The 20,830-nt window shown below is 29.4% G+C and overlaps 1 protein-coding gene across 1 annotated transcript in view; it reads right to left on the reverse strand.

Annotated features, from left to right (window-relative positions):
* Window positions 1–1,357: 1,357 nt before the first annotated feature.
* The window catches only part of LOC142333945 (transient receptor potential cation channel subfamily A member 1 homolog), a 49,144-nt gene continuing 29,671 nt past the window's right edge, over window positions 1,358–20,830 (reverse strand). The window contains exon 11 of the mRNA XM_075381574.1: window positions 1,358–3,009. Coding sequence (XP_075237689.1) covers window positions 2,927–3,009 — 83 coding nt within the window. The 3' untranslated portion in view covers window positions 1,358–2,926. The remainder of the gene's footprint in view (window positions 3,010–20,830) is intronic.

Consider the following 20,830-nt stretch of genomic DNA (forward strand, 5'->3'; position numbering starts at 1 on the left):
TTACATTCTGTTTTTAACGTAATTTTAAAAGTAACAAATAAAGAAAATAGCTAACATTTATATAAAGATTACCATTAACTGTTGTGTAGAATAGAAATATTGCAACGACCATGCAATTACATAAAACTATCTGTTACTTTGTACATCAGCTAGTAAAACACTGCAACATTAAAGTTTTCATTCTCTTGCAAAAATGATTGTGTATTGTCCAGACTGGTGCAAAATATTTATTTATTTACCAGGTATTATTACAATATCCAATACAATGTAAATATCTTCAATTACACATACGTAAGCCTCACTGGAACTCATAGGATATTTATAAAACCTGTGCATGAACCCAAAATAGAACTAAGAATAAAAATCATAATGATCATAACGCAAAAATATTATACAGACTTCAGTTCATATCAGAAGTCCATATAACTGAAACTTAACATAAAATGAACTTAATAAAAATACTTCTTATCTAATTTGTGACAAATATAAGAGAAAATTTTTGTTATGTATTCTATTTTCTTATTAATAGCCACCTTTGCAGTTTTAAATTTAAGTATGTATTAACTTGTATGTTTCAAGTTGTTTGGTAAGCTATTAAACGACATTTATCACAAGTTATTCTTCATTTACCATGACAAATGATTATTTTCCAGTATTAAATAATTGGTCTAAATTGGCTTATTCAGAATAAACATACTGGTTTCTTTTTTACTAATTTTTAAGAATAAAATTTTCTGACTGAAATATTTCTTATTTGGAATCAGCTAATTACGGAAAAATGTTGATAGGAAACTCCCTAATTGGCGAATAATGTGAGAAAAGATTACTTGTTACACAATTAATTGGGTGAGCATTCTTTAAAAAACATTTTGTTTGTTTTATAAGGGTATTGAATAAGATGAAAAAGTAATCAAAATGTTTTTCTATAGTTTTTTAAAAATGTATCTTCTAGTAAGTAAAATGAAAGTAGTAACAAAGTGGAATTGAAGATTCTAACAAGAAAATATTACGGAGTAAAATAAGACCATCCTCAAGTTTTACAATTATTATTAAACAAGTTAGTTATTAAATAACAAACTAACTTGTTAGCAAAGAAATAGTATGGGTTTTATAATAATGAAACTCATTTTATCAGTTTTATGGAAAACATTTTATTGTATGTAATTCTGTAATTAGATAATTTGAATAAATAAATGGTCAAAAGAGAAACAAAAAAAAAACATGAACAATTTACATTTTAAATATTATAGCAAAATAATAATATTAATTATTATTTATGCCATTTAAGGAAAGAAATTTATCTTACATTATAAAGAAATGTTCTTGATAAGTATTGTTTATTTTAAATATAATAAAATTTCACAGAAGGAAAATTTAATTAAATATTTAATAAAAAAATATATTAAAAAAAAAAAATTAAATATATTCTAACATTGATATTTTCCCATGTAATTAACACTTTTAAGTGTTATCATGTTGTTAAACACATTGAGTTACCTGATACACGGAACATATACATTCCAAATATATATATATATGATTTTGTATGTATGTGTGTATGCAGGAGTATTTTGCATTGCACATTGTAAATAAATGAACTGAAAAAAATCACCAAAATTTATTTAAACATTTATTTTGTAGAATTCTTTAGCTTTAATAGTACACAGCAATATCATTTTCTAGTAATACAAGTAATATAAATTTATTTTTTAGAGAATGAATGATATAATAAAATTGAAATAAATTAAAACAGAAATAAAACAAATTCCTTTTACTGCAATTGAGTTTGGCCAAGGCTGTCACTGAATTGATAGTTTATCTAACTCCCTATTATTGCCCATCCCAAACATCATCATGCACTGATAAAATAAAGTTAATATTAATTCCATTTATTAATATTAAACTAATTTTTGCCAATACAAGTGCAGTCAAAAAAGTAATGAGACTGATTTTTGCAGGGAAATTTAAAGCATGCAAAGTGGTAGTCCTGCATGCAAACATGTACCCAGATTTGTCATCTACTTCCAATTTCAATTTGATTGTTATAAGTCATTGAGTGACAGTGACTGTTCACATAAAATGTGTTGGCTAATAACCTACCATGGGAAAAAATATCAATCAACGTTACGCAATTCAGTCTTTTGTTTGTTTGAAAAAAATCAGCTTTTGAACATACAAAATGTTATTTTCACTCATTGAAAAGTGTGTCATGTGCAACATGTTTTTGTTGGTATGGTACATTTTTGTTCGAGTGACAGAGCGTGAAGGACATGATGAGAGTGAATAAACCGAAAAGTCATGATCCAAAGACCCGAAGACCCGATGATACTTGGTGAAGACACCAAATGTCATCATTTGAGATAATAATAGTTTATCGAAACGATGCAACAATGCATCATATTGTGCAGCATCTGGGGGAACTGATACATATCTCAGAAATAGTACATACAATATTCTAAATGAGCAGATGCAATATGAAACATGACTCATCGGGTTCCACGGCTCTTAACACCTGACCAATTGGAATACTGCATATTCATCTGCAAAAGATTGTTGGTTTACTACAAGAAGGAAGAAACATGCTTTTTGCATAATGTGGTAACTGTTGATGACATTTGGATGTTTCTTATGACCCAGAGATTAAATAACACAGCTCCCAAATGGAAGTAAAGTTCACCGCTTTCAAAAAAAGCAAAAGCTGCACGCACATCGGTAAAGTCATGATAATGACCTTTTTTGATCATGGGGAATCATTTACTTACAGAGACAACTGTAAATATTCTCTGCCTACACCAATTTGCTGAAAGATAATGCTGATTCACTTCAGTAAAAAATACCAGGAAAAAATTGAAGAACTTCTGTTGAATCATGACTATTGATGCCCCCATGTCACTTAGATAATCTCCAAATTTTTAAATTGGAAAAATTAATGCGATTCCTCACCCACCTTACAGCCCAGATCTACTAACTCCATGCAACTTCCAGCTGTTCCCGGAGGTGAAGAAGAACCTGAAAAAGTAAAAATTTGAGGTGAATCTAAAAGTTGTAAAAGCCGTGGAGGAAAAATGCAAAGTTCTTTCAAATGACATCCTAGATTTTGTATTTGAAAAGTGGATCAAGTACTGGAAAGTGTGTTGCACTTTTGGACAGAAAATCTCTTTTGAAAAGGACACAATTTAGATTCAGAATATATCTTTTTCAAACTACAACTGTTGGAAAAATGAAATTATTTTAACCTTTCGAATAATATAAAATAAAATTTCATTTGTATTTCGAAACAAAAGTTCTACAATAAAAAAAAAAGTTAAGTAATGTGGCAGAAAAAAAAGAAATGGAAAAAAGTTATTTTAAATCCTTTCTAATCTTCTGGACCTTACAGCTACCCAAAAAATGAAAATCCCCTATTTCCCCAGCATAGTACATGTAAATCATGTTTAACTTCCCCTTTCCTATCCAGCCAAAAACTAAGTGGTAATAAAGTTCCTTTAGCCTTAAAAATACATTTAATTGAATTTCTTTTGTTAATCATTTATATAATCCCTTGCCTATCCATCAATAATCATCATTGAATATAATATATGAAGTTGTAACCTATTAGCCCTAACCCTCAATTTCATGTGTAACACCTCCTTAATTTACAAATTAATTTATCACCCCTCTTTTACCAAATCTTCCTTTGCTTTATAGGATCTAACTGTTTAACAGTACGAACAAATTCAATCATTCCAGTTATTACACTCGTTATTTATTGTGACAATTTATGTTATGATTAGTAAAGAATATTTGAAATATACCCCTTACATTTAAAGCTAGATAACATTTATACCACTTTTCAGATATTTTCATAATTTGGTGTTTTTCAGTAAACTAACAATTTTTTGATAAATATCTCCAGAACTCATCAAAATCTTCATTCCCTAAGTAAACCCAAATCTGCATGACATAACAGTAGAGTTATTCTACAAATGGTGTTAAAAACTTGCTATTTAGTTGAAAAGGACACTTCAATTACACTACTAATACTGCATTTTGTTACCATAACACATTAAAGTGGGTCCATAGTAATAAGGAGGGTGTTAATATTTATATTTTTTAACATCTATTATTTCTCCCCTGTATCTCTATTTTTCATTTTTTCCTAACTTTTCTCCTCGCCTGAAAACAGTAATTTTGAATTTAGAGATACTTAACTACAAAATCTACCATTTACATTATATTTTAATTGTCCATCGTATTTCGAAATGCTATTCAGATCTAATGATCTGGTCACACTGTCAGATCTAATTCATGATATTGTGCACATATAAAATAGTATTATTATTCATTTTGTAGGGAATTTTGAAATAAAATTCCTCCCCAATCTTATTGCAAATATTGTTAACAAACAAGGAAAACAATTGTCATGTGGTAAGCTTGATGAAAGATCATATAATCAACCTTTTTCCAAATGTTGAAATTACTGTTCAAATTTTCTTGACCTTGATATAAAAAAATTATTCTGCAGAATGTTCATCTTTTCAATTAAAATGAATTAAGACTGCTGAAAGAGCAACAATGCAGCAAGAATGTTTAGATTTGTTGAGCCTTCTATGCTTTGAATCAGATATGCTGTGACAAATTGTTTGATGATATAATTGAAAAGTTTAGGGAAGGAAAATGTATAAAAGTGATGTTTTAGAAAAGTTATATTTAGCTTGAATTTTAGTTATGTTGATTATAAATAAAATCTTATTTTAAAAAACTAAATCAAATTTTAATTTTTTCCTGAATTTGTAACGATATGTAGGGAGTGCCTTTTGCTGTGAAATGCCTAGAACATCACCATCTTAATCTGCCACTCATTAATTTACATATTTGGTAAAACAAAAATAATGTGTAATGTATATTCACATTAAAGCAAATGATATAATGAAGCATAGTATAACAATAAAGTATTACAAATTTGTACATGTGTACCAATATTTTCTTAGAATTAAAAAATTATTGGATAAATGATTTTTTACCAATTTTTAGGTTCCAGACACACACAGCCGGTTTAAATCAAATCATTTATAGAGTTGTTCTTTAATAATAAATACACATATGTCATTTATATTAACATTTAACACATCAGAATGCAATGCCAGTCTGACCGTGGAAGGAAAGTAGAGGTTGAAGTTCGGGAAAAATATAATACAAAGAAATAAAAACTACTGTTTCTGACAGGACCAACCTACAAAAATGCAACAACAAATCACTTGAACTACTGGCAACCGACTTTGGCAGTTTTCTTCTTTATCCACCAAATCTCTTAGAAAACAGTAGGCGGCACTCACCTTTATGCATGTCTTGATAAATGTATCAACTGTTTCAGTATAAGCAAATCAAGTTGATGTGATCAACTTTGATCGCATCAGCCAAAACAGTTGTTTGTTAATGGCCTTAAATTGAAATTGTGACTGTTGAAGTATTATAGTCAAAAAACGTAATTATAAATTGATCAATAAAGCTTGACCATTAAACAGAAAACGTATTTTTATAATGATTCGCTGAAAAAACTACATTCTGTAAAACCTTGTTCTTGCAAAGTTAAATTTGAAAAAAGATTGAATTTTATTCTGGTATTTCATTTATTAAAATCAGCAAACTTATTTCAGATATCATAAATTAAGGGAAAATGTTTTACAGCTGTTTATAGATAAAAGAGCTGTTTTTCATAATGAATGTAATATTAAGTTAGATTGATTTATTAAAAGACTAGTTTTTCTGGCATGCTCTGGTGGGCGGCGTCTCGGAATGGGATTATTAAGTGTCCAAAACTGATTACCTCTTCATCCCAAGAACTAAAATCTACTTTACTGCCCAGTGTGGAAAATCTGTATCATCGATTTTCTGTTATTGGTTATTTTTGAAGCTACTGCTTCTGATTAATTTTGGAGTTAATAATTAGTATTTTTGATGTCATACACTTAGTAAAAAAAAAAGAACATTCTTAAAGAAAAGATGATATTTAACAATATTAGAAAAAGAATTTCCTTAAAAGAAAAACTACACATAATTCAGTCAGAGTACTTTGTAATGGATTCTAAATAGAACTATAAAAATGAATTGGAGATTAATAAATATTAAATAGCAATAGAAAACATGAATTTATAAGGTGAATTAAAAACATCAGTATTAATAGCAAAAAAAAAGTATTAGCAGTCCCTTTTTTTAAATTAAAATGAATATGAAAATTAAATGAAATCACAAAAGATGCTTAGAAGAAACAGTTTTCCAGTTGTATCGTGGTTAATTTGAGTAATTTGGTTTTAGTTCATTATTTTATAAAGAAAAACAATCTCGTAAGTAAAAAAATAAATTATTAATATACATTTTGCATATATATCAATTAAACAAATATATATATATATATATATATATATATTAAAAAAGTATAAATAATAATACGTACAAGTAATAAATATGTAATAATATAACAAGTATACACCTGACCACGAGACATGTACTAACGAATTGGGATTTTCCGCTAGTGATCGGTATATTCTGGTGCCTGTTATCTTAGCACATTATTACTTATTGTTGTACGGAATGACATAACTTGGGACTACTGGTGTTTTATGTGCTAAGCTAAAGGGGATGGACAGACAGACACACATACAAAACCCTTTAATAGGGTAGGATGTATTTTTAATTAGGAAACTCATTTCAATAATTTTATTAAATACAATTATTTTTAATCTTAATAAATTGTTGTATTGATTGAAAAGTGTATAAATCAAGAGTTTTTAAATTACAATTTTTTTTTTTTTTTTTTATTTAACTATGGTTTTTCATTTAGTTATGATATTAAAATTTTAACTTCATCTAATTTTGATTAGGTAATTTAAACTAATGAAATAAAAGGAATTTTTTATTGATATTAGAGATGATTAGGAAAAATAAATAAAAAATGATCACATCTGTTTATTTATTAAAAATTTAAAAAAATAAATTTTAAGAAAATTGATTCTACAAAATGAAGAAAAATGTTGAATGTTCATGAAAAAAATTTAGTTTTCTCTCAATTCTTATGGTAAGTATTGATTTAAGAAAAATTGTTTAAATATGTAATGATCTTGAAGCCCCATATATTCCTGCATCAGATCTTCTGTAATAATATGAATATTATGCTGATCTCTGTGGCAGAGTGGTAGCAACTCCTACCTTTCATATAAAGGTTCCAGGTTCAAATCCTGCTTAGGCATGACTATTTCACACGCTACAAAATTCATTATCGTGCATTATTAACTGTCTTAGAACATCAGCCTGTTGTTGTTGAATAAGTAAATAAATAATTTCATTTAATCTTTCTACTGATAAATTTTGGAATATAAAGAGGTATGCTGTGACCTTTTAATCACTTACATACTTATATCTGTGCCTTTTAATGCAAGTGGTGATATTTCTAATTGAGTTAAAGCTGTACGAATTGATTAAATTAAGTTGTGTTCTATTAATTAGAAAATGAAGATGAAATGTGGATGAAAGTTAATACATGAAATAGTTGTAGCCCGAAATGTTTCTTGAATATAACTCTAACTCTTGGAATATCTGTAATTCAAACATATTGTACATTGATTAAGAATTGTCACTGCTCCAGCAAGCTGATATTAACGGAAGATTGATCACCTGTACGCATTAACTGTCTGGCATGTATAAAAACTTTCTTGTACTGAATTTTTTTTTCACATCTCAAATTAGTTTAACAAATACTTTAAAAAAAAAGGAAACTATTATTTTCCTTCAGTATTTTTACGACAGAATTAAATTATGTAAATTTAATCAAAATAAATCCTTCTTGATTTTTGTTTTTAATTGTTATGAAGTGAGTTAAGTTTCATACTTACTTATCAATAATGACTTGACTGTTATACAATATTTTTTTTTTTTACTCAGGAAAATCAGATTTGTAATGCCAGAAAGGTTGTTGTTAAAGTATTGTATTTTAATGGTATGTAGTTACATTAAAGAAAGTCATAGTACAGGTAGGTTGTTTTGTGATGTTACAGCTAAAATAGTAAAACATTAAAGTAAGCAATACTATATTCAGAATGTTTTTGCAGAAGATTGTAAACAAATCTTTTATGTGGACATAGTGTCGCCAGTAAATTTATTAGCTACATGCTCACATGTCAGACACTTAAATACTTATTAACGGTTCAGTCAGTCTGAATCCTACATGAAATTGGTTTTATTTATCGTAATTTTTATATTCAATCATGCGTGTGTGTACATTTATTTGTTTTTAATTTGTGTCTGCAATTTGAATTATTCTGTTTGTGTACATAATTGTAAGTGTTATTAATTACACATAGGGTAAGCCTCTTAAAAAAAAATTAAAAAAGCTCAAATAGCACACAGAAACTAATGAAATATGAACATAAATATTTATAAAACTTTGAAAGGAAATCCTGAATTGATGACCAGCAGAGTTTACTTCTTAAATGTAATTTTAATAACTCATAAACAGGAACTCTTATATGCTGCTTATATTCTTTTTCATTGTTGCTATCTTTTTTTTTTTTTTTTTGCTTTACACTACTGTTACTTTCAATGCTCATTCACTATTGATTGATACAAACCAACATCTCAATTGTTTCATAACACTGTCAATTGAAATGTTTACGACAAAACAATACATACAACAATATTACATTATCATAACATCATTGTTTTCTCCAACCAGTTTTCCAGCTATTGCCGGGTCTAGTGTGTGTGTGTGTGTATAGGCAAATGTATTTACTGCTATTGGCTTGCCAGGCCTGTAGTGTAAGTGCAGCTAATGTACTGGTAAACATGTAGTCTAGAACACACCCAAGTCGACCACTCCTGAGACATGTAGTCAATTATCGTAACATAACACATCAAAAACGAAAGTAATGAAATGTAGATGAACCACTGAATATAAAAGTAGGAAGAGAAAAGATTACAGAAGTAGAAGAATTTTGTTACTTGGGAAGTAGAATTACTAAAGAATAGGCCTTCACAGGCCTTCATTAAGAAATATAATTTGTTTACATCAAAAATTAATTTAAACGTCAGGACTTTTTGAAAGTATATGTTTAGAGCGTAGCTTTATATGGAAGTAAAACTTGGACTATCAGAATACCTGAGAAGAAAAGATTAGAAGCTTTTGAAATGTAGTGCTACAGGAAAATGTTAAAAATCAGATGGGTGGATAAAGTGACAAATGAAGAGATGTTGCGGCAAACCGATGAAGAAAGAAGCATTTGGAAAAATAGCTAAAAGAAGTGATAGGACTTTTAGGCCACATATTAAGGCATCCTGGAATAGTCGCTTTAATATTGGAGGGAAAAGTAGATGGGAAAAATTGTGCAGGCAGGCAATTTTTGGAATATGTAAAACAAATTGTTAGGGATGTAGGATGTAGGGGGTTTACCAAAATGAAACGACTGGCACTAGATAGGGAATCTTGGAGGGTTGCATCAAACCAGTCAAATGACTGACGAGAAAAAAAAGCACACCAACGTAATGAAGAACAAAACATAATGAACTTTAAGAATGTTACCAAAAAATACAAACAAACATCAGTTCCTACTTTTCATTTAACATTAACTTTCTTACTCTTTTAAATGACATTTTACTGAAAGGCTTGGAGAGTACATTACCCACTTGAACGTACTACTGTACCATGTTAGATAAAATACTTTTATTATACGTTGCTCAATTTTCTCTTGAATGAAATTATATTTAATGTCAATATGCTAAACTCTCTAGGCTGTTTGCAATATTTACTAATTATATAGCTGATAAAACTGTCTTCAAATAAAAGTACATCTAAATCACTTGAATCCATCACATCTAATTTAATTAATATATTTTGAAACCAACAAGCCTCACTGACACATAAATTGAAGGCTTCATATTCTGCTTCAATGGAAGACAGAGTGACACAAAACTGTTTCTTTGAACATCAAGACGCAGTAAAATTAAAGATGTTAAAACAACGTTCACTGGTGGACATTCTATTATTGGTGTCACCACCCCAATCAGCACCTTTGATAATATAGAACTTTTACTATAAACTAATGTCAGATCAAGAGTTCCTTTAATGTAACGTAACACTCTTTGTAGAATATTAATAAATCATTACTAGCACAACTTTGATATCTGCTTAGAATATTAATACTTGCACATTATTTTGGTCTGCCGCCTAACATCGTATACACAATACAACCAACAAATTACTTTTTGACACTTATTTTCTATCTCAGTATTTTGTGGTTTTTCTCTCAGCAAATAATTATTATCCACTAGAGTAGAGGTATTATCCACTGCCTCTCCTCCAGTGGAGTAACAAGTAAAATCAATTATATTGAAACATTTTAGTACATTTTCTAGATAATTACAGTAATTCAAAGTTATCACACCACCTTTTAAACTTTTTTTTACAGTAATACCAAATAATAGGAAATTTGACCCAAATCTTTCATTATAAACTTACTCGTCATTTCATTCTTAAAAACATTAATTTCTTGCTTAGTTAAACCCATAATAATTAAGTCATCAATATAAATAAGTACATAGATTTTAAAAATATTACATAATCTGAAAAACAAACAATAATTGATATTTGACCTTATAAAATTTTAAGATATCATGAATTAATATGATGCTTCTTCATATGATGTTGATTCTTCGGTGTTCCTCACACTAACAAAGACAGTCTCATAATGATTATACTTAATTGAGGCTGCAATTGAGAATTTTTTAAATATGCACGTAGATTGCTTTCTTAAATTTCACACTTTATCATTTGGTAAAATTGTTATTCTCAGGTAAACATGTAAATACATTTTCTTTCAGTTCATCATGCAGAAAAGCACTACAGACATCCATTTGCGTAACAGGCTGATCAAAATGTACACTAACAGCTAACATTAATCTAATGAATTTAATTTGACAACAGGAGAATAAACATCATACATTGACCTTTTCTGCATGAAACCTCTGACAACTAACTTACATTTAAATTGAACTATTTTTTCTTGATTATCTCATTTAATTCTATAAACCAAATTGTTGTCAATATCATATATTTCTGGCTTATCAATAACATCCCATCTTTCATTTTCAACTAATGACTTCAACCAAACCTCCATAGCTTCCTGCCACTGCTTAGCAAAAACTGATTGACTGTTTAGCTTCTTCATATGATGTTGATTCTTCGGTGTTGCTCACACTAACAAAGACAGTCATAATCATTATATTTAATTGGAGGCTGCAGCTGATCCCTAGGATGAAGCTGTCTTCTGTCAGTAGGAGTATGTATGTTCACATTCAGAGAACTTCTTTCTAATTTTTCATCTGCAGTCACATCCTTAATTATGTTTTCAATATGTTCAACTTCAAATGTAGGTTCTTCTTTCTTCACGCGGACTTTACAATCAAAAAGTGAGAAATTATTAATTTTAGATGGAACAAAAATAACATCTCTCTAATGTTACTGTATTCACATCTGGAAAATAAAGTCCTTTTGTACTTTCACCATAACCTACAAAGATTCCCTTTCTATTTTTAAGATCAAGCTTATTTCTCTTTTTTTGTATATGCACCCACACTTCTGTACCACACCACACTTCTGGTAGTTTTATTTTTTTTAAATCAAAATTTTTATTATTATTCATAACTCATAAGATGCTTTACCTTTAACTGTACTTGTCCCAGTTCTATTACACACAGCTACTAGCTTAAATACCAGCTTGGGTACACAACTGGTATTTGCTGCATTAGCCCAAAGTAATTGCTTAGATGTTTTGCTGCCAGTATCGTTCTAGCTACCTCAACAATTGTACATTTCTGGTTCAGCATGACCATTCTGTTCAGAATTATAAGAAACAGTAGTTTGATGTTCTATTCCTTGCTGAGTCAGAAGTTTTTTCACATTGTGGTTAACGAACTCCTTTCCATTATCTGTTCTTAAGATTTTAATTTTCTGACCCGTTTGATTTTCACATTGTTTCACAATTAACATAAACTTCACGCTTATGTTTTAAAAAATATACCCATCTATATGCAAATAATCATCTTTCAATAAAAACATGTAACAAGAGCCACCTATTGAATCAACTTCCATTGGGCCACACAGACATCAGCATGGATTACGTTTCCGACTTCAGTTGATTGTGAATTACTTTGAATGATTCACAATGTTGTTTTCCCTGAACACAAGTTTTGTAGAATAAGGTGTAATTTTTATTTTTATCTTCATATGTAGTAACATTCTGATTCAAAATTTTTCCACATGGTTAAAATTTTGATGTGCCAAACTTTCATGCTACCAGATTAGAAACTTATTTGAGTTCACTATGGCATCATTAGCCATATAACAATCATCTTGGTTTGCTAAAAGAAAACTAACAAGTATGATTCCAAGTATGAATTTCTAAAGATAGCAGCTATAAGAAGAAAAGTTCACAAATTCTTTTTTAGAAAATGAAATATCTAGACTTGAAAAAGTAGTACAAGCTGTGAATCCTGACAACCGATTACCTGACAAAGTTGTAGATTACATTTGAAGTATTAAAGAAGCTTAACTTCAATTAAAAAAAAACTCATAAAATAAATTAGATAGAGAAAATATTATAATCAGAAGAAGAAATTATTTAAGATAAATTTAACAGTTTGTAATTAATTATTTTATCTGTTTTTTCTACCAATGTTTTACTTTAATTTGTGTCTAATCTATAGTAGAAAATTATTAATTGTGAAGCGGTATTTATCATAAACAGCATATTCAGTTTTTTCAAGGAGTGTTCATCATTCACAATGGAATGTCGCCCTCTTCCTTTCTTGTCATGCACATTAGTTTTCCCTAAATTAGCTGCATATTTTACTGTATGCATCCAACCACAGCATTACTCTCATACACGCTTAGTAATAGTAATAAATTTTGTGTGTTGATGAATGAATGAGCCCCATACCTGACCATAAATGTATGGTCAGGTATTATTGATGAACGATTGATAGGACCTGTATTTATTGATGGAAACTTAAACGCAGTGAAATATGAGGCTTTGCTTCTCAACCACATCTACCAAACATTCAAAACGTTCTTGGCCCTAACTTCTAAATAATTTAGTTTCAACAAGATAGCGTTTCACCTAATTTCAACCCTTCAGGTAGGTGAAATTTTAAATGAATTTTTTCCTGAAAGATTTGGCCCGAAGGATATAATAGAATGGCCAACAAGATCACTTGAATTGAATTACTGAATTGCTTTCTACAGAGCCACTTAAAAAGTATTGTTTATCATAATAAGCCCCAAGATATCGATGATTTACAAAATAAAATTCGAGAATCAGAACAAAATATCACTTGGGAATCATTGAATAATGCAGAATCATCCTTTTACAACCAACTGGCACACTGTCAAATAACAGGAGGAATTTTGAACATTTATTAAAATAAAATATAAGTAAATAAGCATACGTTAGACTTAATAAATAATTTTTTTTAATAAATTTATTCGGTAATATGCACTTAATAAAATTTTTATAAATATATTCATTTGCAAAAATAGTTCCTTAAATTATCAATGTAATTCTTTTTCAAAATCCAGAATTTATCCTGCTGCCATTTTGGGTACAAACATATACCAACTGTTTATTTATACCTTTTTTCTTGTCTTAAAGAGACCTTTAAAATGATGTATCACACAAAAGGTGTTACTATTTAAGATAATTGAGTTACAACCCCTGCCCCTCCCCCCCAAGAAGGGGTTGAAATTCTATTTCTCATCAAAAGGTAAAATAGTTGACCAATATCTTATCCTGAAAGTTACAGTATTCTATCTGGATTGATTTTAAAGTTGTTATAGGATGTCTATACTTTTAGCTCACTCTGTATATATGTATGTTTTAGGGCTTTCCTTCATATCATATTTTTTTACATATTAATATCAGCTGTTTTTGCCTTAAAAAGTTCATCATATTTTTTACTGGCTTTTTGAAGGAAAGTATGGTATTACTTTTGATCACATTGGAGAGTGGGAGGTGAAAATGAATTTTCTTTATATTTTAGGTATGAGGATTAACTTATTTTAAAATCTGGTTTCCCTTATATATATAAGCACTATATAATTATTGCATTATATAATATATTATAAGCATTATATAATATATATGTTTAGGCCTGTGTATGAAATTTTTTGGTCAAAGATCTTCAAAACCACAAATTTACATACATATATATATATATATATATGTTTAGGCCTGTGTATGAAATTTTTTGGTCAAAGATCTTCAAAACCACAAATTTAGAAATTTTAGAAATTTAGGTATGCTGCAGCATCAGAAGTTGTACATGTGAAAATTTGATGATTAGTTGAGTTGTTCTTGAGTTACACTCAATTTAAGTTGAAAAAAAGATGAGGTTATTTTGACTATGAAGTAGTGTATTTTCTATATGTGCTTATGCAGTGGTGAGCGAGTTGAAACTTGTTTTTTTTTATTGTAGAGTTCTTTTGTGGTGTAACTACTTTTTACAGATCAAAGTTTTTTCATTCTTTTTTTTGTAAAATTTTAGATTAGAAGAATTGGTTCCTTTTGAAAAAGTATCACAACAAAATAAAATAAAGAAAAGTTGGTCTTGTGCAGGATTGCACAAGAATTTTTTTAACTTTGTGGTATTTTTATTTTTCCAACTTACTCTGCATAACTTGCAGCATTTTTATATGGTTAAAGTATAACTAAAGTTTTCATTATCATTATTTTCATTATTATGACTATTTTTGTTTACTTATTTCTTTTTGACTTATGCATTCTCTTTTTACTTCTCATTTATATTTAAATTATAAAGATTGAAATTATGCTACAAATAATTCATTGAAAAAAAAAGCATACCTTTCGTTTAAAAAAAAAAACAGCCACCAGTTTATTCTAAAATATATATATATATATATATATATATATTCTCCAACCAGTTTTCCAGCTATTACCAGGTGTGGGTTTTGTGTGTATAGGCAAATGCAATTACTGCTACCAGCTTGCCAGGCCTGATGTAAATTAAGATGTAATGCCATGTTAAGTGTAAATGTATTGCTACATCTACAAGCACGTATCTGGAACAGATTCAGGTCAACCCCCTCCTGAAATGTGTGGTTAATTGAAACCCAACCGCCAAAGAACACTAGTACCCACAGTCTAGCATTCAAATCCATATAAAAGCAACTACCGTTATAGAGACTGATACATTTAGAATTCTTGACTTCAAAAATCAGCTGATTTTGCGATGACGAATTTAACCACTAGACTAACCTGGCAGGTTCAGTTTATTCTAAAATTATTATGTAATAATAATATTATATAAATTGCTTTATAATAATTTATTATTATAATACGTTAATTATTAAATGAAGTATTTGATTCTGACATATTTAAAAACACAAAATTAAAACCTTTCCCCAAACAAAATCTGAAAACATATCTTTGAGAAAAATTAAAAATTTTGAATTCTTACTTTTTCAAATATTTAAGTTAAATTCTATTATAAAATGATCGCTATGGTGCAATAATAAAAAAATTGAAACTTAGTTTTCATAAACTTTATTAACATAAATCTTTGATTATTTTTAGCAAATATAGTACAATAGAAATTGACAATGATTAAGGAAATAATTAAGAGATCATTAATTATTTTTCTGACATGTTTTGTTTTACTCATTAACATTCTTGAACATCCTAGTTTTCACATTAGTTTACTAAAGTGAAGGTGAAAAGTGATAAAATATAATTTGTTTAAAAATAACTTTTAAAAAAATTTATCAATTCTTTTTAAATTCTCTGGATTTTTTTTTTGTTTCGTACGAAAAAAATAATAAGCGTTTTTTTTTACAAAACATTCTAAAACAAAAGGTTTAGAGAGATAATTTTTCCTTTAATTTATATTTTATTTCTTTATTAGAAAGTTCAAAACTGATCAAATTATGTAATTATTCAAGAAATCAATCACTTTTTTAGGGGGGGAAGAATAATTAAAATAAGAGTTAAAAAAATTTATGTAACAATTTTTTTTATTAAAGAATAAATTATGTATTAACTTTTTTAATTTGATATTTCATTAATTAAAATTTATTGAAACGTTAAAATAATAATGTGTGATAATTTTTTTTTCAAAAAAATCAAATTAAAGGAATTTCATAATCTTTTTTACATTATCATTTTTGTTCAACATCATTGTACTCAAAGTTATATAGTTTTATATATTCAGTTACTTATTTTTCTTGTAAAGATAATATTAATTTTTTTCTGATGTGAAGTAAATAATTTTTTTATACATTAATTAATATAAAATGAATTCACAACAGTTATATATAAACTCACATGCATTGTCATAGTCTTAAGTTATACAATTCAAATATCTCTTTACAAAACAAATTATCATATATTACTACTGTTTTTTGTGTTTAAAATCAAAATTTTTAAAATTATATTGGTTTTTTTTAAATTTAGGATCAAGGGAGGGGTATTGTTTAATAAAAATATGTTTTGAGTGTTAAAAATTTTAAATCGAGAAAAAGTTTTTTTTTCATTTTGGGGGTCCTATAGTCAAGAGAAAACGTTCGAGTTTAATTAATTTTTAAGAAAATAATTTCTAAGTGGTGTTAGTAAAATTGTTTAAAAAATACAAAGATACAGCCGTAATTCTAAATAAACAAATTGTAATTTTGTAGGGAGGCGAAAACTTTTTGCTAATTATTTTTTTCCCAAGAAATACTAAAGAGTAAGGGCTGTCAAATAATTACAATTTAAAAAGTATTTTTTTGTTACCCATTCATTACACCTTTCTGAAGCAAAATAAAGCTAAAAGAAGAAAAATATGTAGCTATTTTTTTTGGGAAGGGATAGATATAAAATAATCATTTTTGGTAATTTATGATCTTGATAAAAAAAAAAATTCAACTTTTGTAAGAAAAGCTTTTTGTTAAAGTGGCCCACCTCCTCTATGAATCATGAGACCTTGCCGTTGGTGAGGGGGCTTGAGTGCTCAGGGATACAGAGTAGCTGGACCGAAGGTGCAACCATATCGGAGAGGTATCTGTTGAGAGCCAGACTAAGGAATGATTCCTGAAAGAGGGCAGCAGCTCTTTCAGTAGTTGTTAGGGGCGTGAGTCACAATGACTTAAACGGCCGTATCAACATCACTCAGTCCTCTGAGTACTGCGCAGCTGAAAGCAATGGAAAACTACAGCTGCTTTTTTTCCAAGAAAATGTGGCTCTCTGCATTTTCACATAGCAACAATGGAGGCGCCTTCCTTGGTAAAATATTCCGGAGGTAAAATAGTCCCCCGATCGGATCTCCGGGTGGGGACTACTAAGGAAGGGGTCACCAGAAAATTAAAAAATAACATTCTACGAGTCGGAGCGTGGAATGTTAGAAGCTTAAAAAAGGTTGGTAGGCTAGAAAATTTAAAAAGGGAAATGGATAGGGTGAATGTGGATATAGTAGGAATTAGTGAGGTTCGGTGGGAAGAGGAAGGCGACTTTTGGTCAGGTGATTTTAGAGTAATTAACTCAGCGTCAAATAATGGGCAGGCAGGAGTAGGTTTCGTGATGAACAAGAAGATAGGGAGGAGAGTGGAGTATTTCAAAACGCATAGCGATAGAATCATTGTAATAAGGATAAAATCAAAACCTAAACCGACAACGATTGTTAACGTTTATATGCCTACAAGCGCCCATGATGATGATGAGGTAGAGTGTGTATACGAAGAGATTGATGAAGCAATTAAACACGTAAAGGGAGATGAAAATTTAATAATAGTTGGAGATTGGAATGCAAGCATTGGAAAAGGCAAGGAAGGAAATATAGTGGGTGAATACGGGCTGGGCAAAAGGAATGAAAGAGGGGACCGACTTATAGAGTTTTGCACGAAGTATAATTTAGTAATTGCCAACACCCAATTTAAAAATCATAATAGAAGAATATACACTTGGAAAAAGCCAGGCGATACTGGAAGGTATCAGATAGATTATATCATGGTTAAGCAAAGATTTAGAAATCAACTCGTTGACTGCAAAACTTACCCTGGAGCAGACATTGATAGCGACCATAATTTGGTGATAATGAAATGTAGATTGGGGTTTAAAAACCTGAAGAAAAGTTGTCAGATGAATCGGTGGAATTTAGAGAAGCTTGAGGAAGAGGAGGTAAAGAAGATTTTTGAGGAGGACATCGCAAGAGGTCTGAGTAAAAAAGATATGGTAGAAAATGTAGAAGAAGAATGGGAGAATGTTAAAAAGGAAATTCTTAAATCAGCAGAAGCAAACTTAGGCGGAATAAAGAGAACTGGTAGAAAACCTTGGGTTTCAGACGATATATTGCAGCTGATGGATGAACGTAGAAAATATAAGAATGCTAATGATGAAGAAAGTAAAAGGAACTATCGGCAATTAAGAAATGCTATAAATAGGAAATGCAAACTGGCGAAAGAAGAGTGGATTAAAGAAAAGTGTTCAGAAGTGGAAAGAGAAATGAACATTGGTAAAATTGACGGAGCATACAGGAAAGTTAAGGAAAGTTTTGGGGTACATAAATTAAAATCTAATAATGTGTTAAACAAAGATGGTACACCAATATATAATACGAAAGGTAAAGTCGATAGATAAGTGGAATATATTGAAGAGTTATACGGAGGAAATGAATTAGAAAATGGTGTTATAGAGGAAGAAGAGATAGTTGAGGAGGATGAAATGGGAGCAACAATACTGAGATCTGAATTTAAGAGAGCATTAAAAGATTCAAATGCCAGAAAGGCAACTGGAATAGACGGAATACCTGTAGAATTACTGCGCAGTGCAGGTGAGGAAGCGATTGATAGATTATACAAACTGGTGTGTAATATTTATGAAAAAGGGGAATTTCCGTCAGACTTCAAAAAAAGTGTTATAGTTATGATACCAAAGAAAGCAGGGGCAGATAAATGTGAAGAATACAGAACAATTAGTTTAACTAGTCATGCATCAAAAATCTTAACTAGAATTTTATACAGAAGAATTGAGAGGAGAGTGGAAGAAGTGTTAGGAGAAGACCAATTTGGTTTCAGGAAAAGTATAGGGACAAGGGAAGCAATTTTAGGCCTCAGATTAATAGTAGAAGGAAGATTAAAGAAAAACAAACCAACATACTTGGCGTTTATAGACCTAGAAAAGGCTTTCGATAACGTAGATTGGAATAAAATGTTCAGCATTTTAAAAAAATTAGGGTTCAAATACAGAGATAGAAGAACAATTGCTAACATGTACAGGAACCAAACAGCAACAATAACAATTGAAGAACATAAGAAAGAAGCCCTAATAAGAAAGGGAGTCCGACAAGGATGTTCCCTATCTCCGTTACTTTTTAATCTTTACATGGAACTAGCAGTTAATGATGTTAAAGAACAATTTAGATTCGGAGTAACAGTACAAGGTGAAAAGATAAAGATGCTACGATTTGCTGATGATATAGTAATTCTAGCCGAGAGTAAAAAGGATTTAGAAGAAACAATGAACGGCATAGATGAAGTCCTACGCAAGAACTATCGCATGAAAATAAACAAGAACAAAACAAAAGTAATGAAATGTAGTAGAAATAACAATGATGGACCACTGAATGTGAAAATAGGAGGAGAAAAGATTATGGAGGTAGAAGAAGTTTGTTATTTGGGAAGTAAAATTACTAAAGATGGACGAAGCAGGAGCGATATAAAATGCCGAATAGCACAAGCTAAACGAGCCTTCAGTAAGAAATATAATTTGTTTACATCAAAAATTAATTTAAATCTCAGGAAAAGATTTTTGAAAGTGTATGTTTGGAGTGTCGCTTTATATGGAAGTGAAACTTGGACAATCGGAGTATCTGAGAAGAAAAGATTAGAAGCTTTTGAAATGCGGTGCTATAGGAGAATGTTAAAAATCAGATGGGTGGATAAAGTGACAAATGAAGAGGTATTGCGGCAAATAGATGAAGAAAGAAGCATTTGGAAGAATATAGTTAAAAGAAGAGACAGACTTATAGGCCACATACTAAGGCATCCTGGAATAGTCGCTTTAATATTGGAAGGACAGGTAGAAGGGAAAAATTGTGTAGGCAGGCCACGTTTGGAGTATGTAAAACAAATTGTTGGGGATGTAGGATGTAGAGGGTATACTGAAATGAAACGACTAGCACTAGATAGGGAATCTTGGAGAGCTGCATCAAACCAGTCAAATGACTGAAGACAATAAAAAAAAAAAAAAAAAAAAGTGGCCCAGCAATGATTTGAGACTTTATTTCAGCCAAAACACCTCCTTTTTGCAAAAAATTTAACACATTCTTTCTCTCCCAAGGTAGTACCTGTCTACAAAGTTTGAACACAATTAGTTAGCAGAGACCAAATTTATAAGATCAATTACAAGCAAACATACATATGTATGTATGTATATACTCACAAAAATCCATCTGAAAAAATAGATTTTTTTGGACTTGGGAACAGTGGATTAAAATTTTTTTCACAGATTATTTAAATCTATTTTTTGGTTAAAAGTTTTTTTTAATGTCTCCTTAGGCATAAAACTTAAAATAAACCAGTTTTTAAATTTTTTTTTACTGGTCTATATACTTTTTCAATATAGCTTTGGCTGTTAAAACAGCATATATCTACATAGCCAGTAAAGTAAAATACAAAAACTGTATGGTTATAAATTATAGTGAAAAAAATGAACAGATTAAAATATTATACTGGACAATATTTTTTTTAAAAATCACTCAGCCATAACTAATCCAATTATACTTAATTATATAATAAAGATGTTAATAAACAAATTAA

This window comes from Lycorma delicatula, chromosome 13, assembly GCF_047948215.1.
Source record: "Lycorma delicatula isolate Av1 chromosome 13, ASM4794821v1, whole genome shotgun sequence".
Taxonomy (NCBI): domain Eukaryota; kingdom Metazoa; phylum Arthropoda; class Insecta; order Hemiptera; family Fulgoridae; genus Lycorma; species Lycorma delicatula.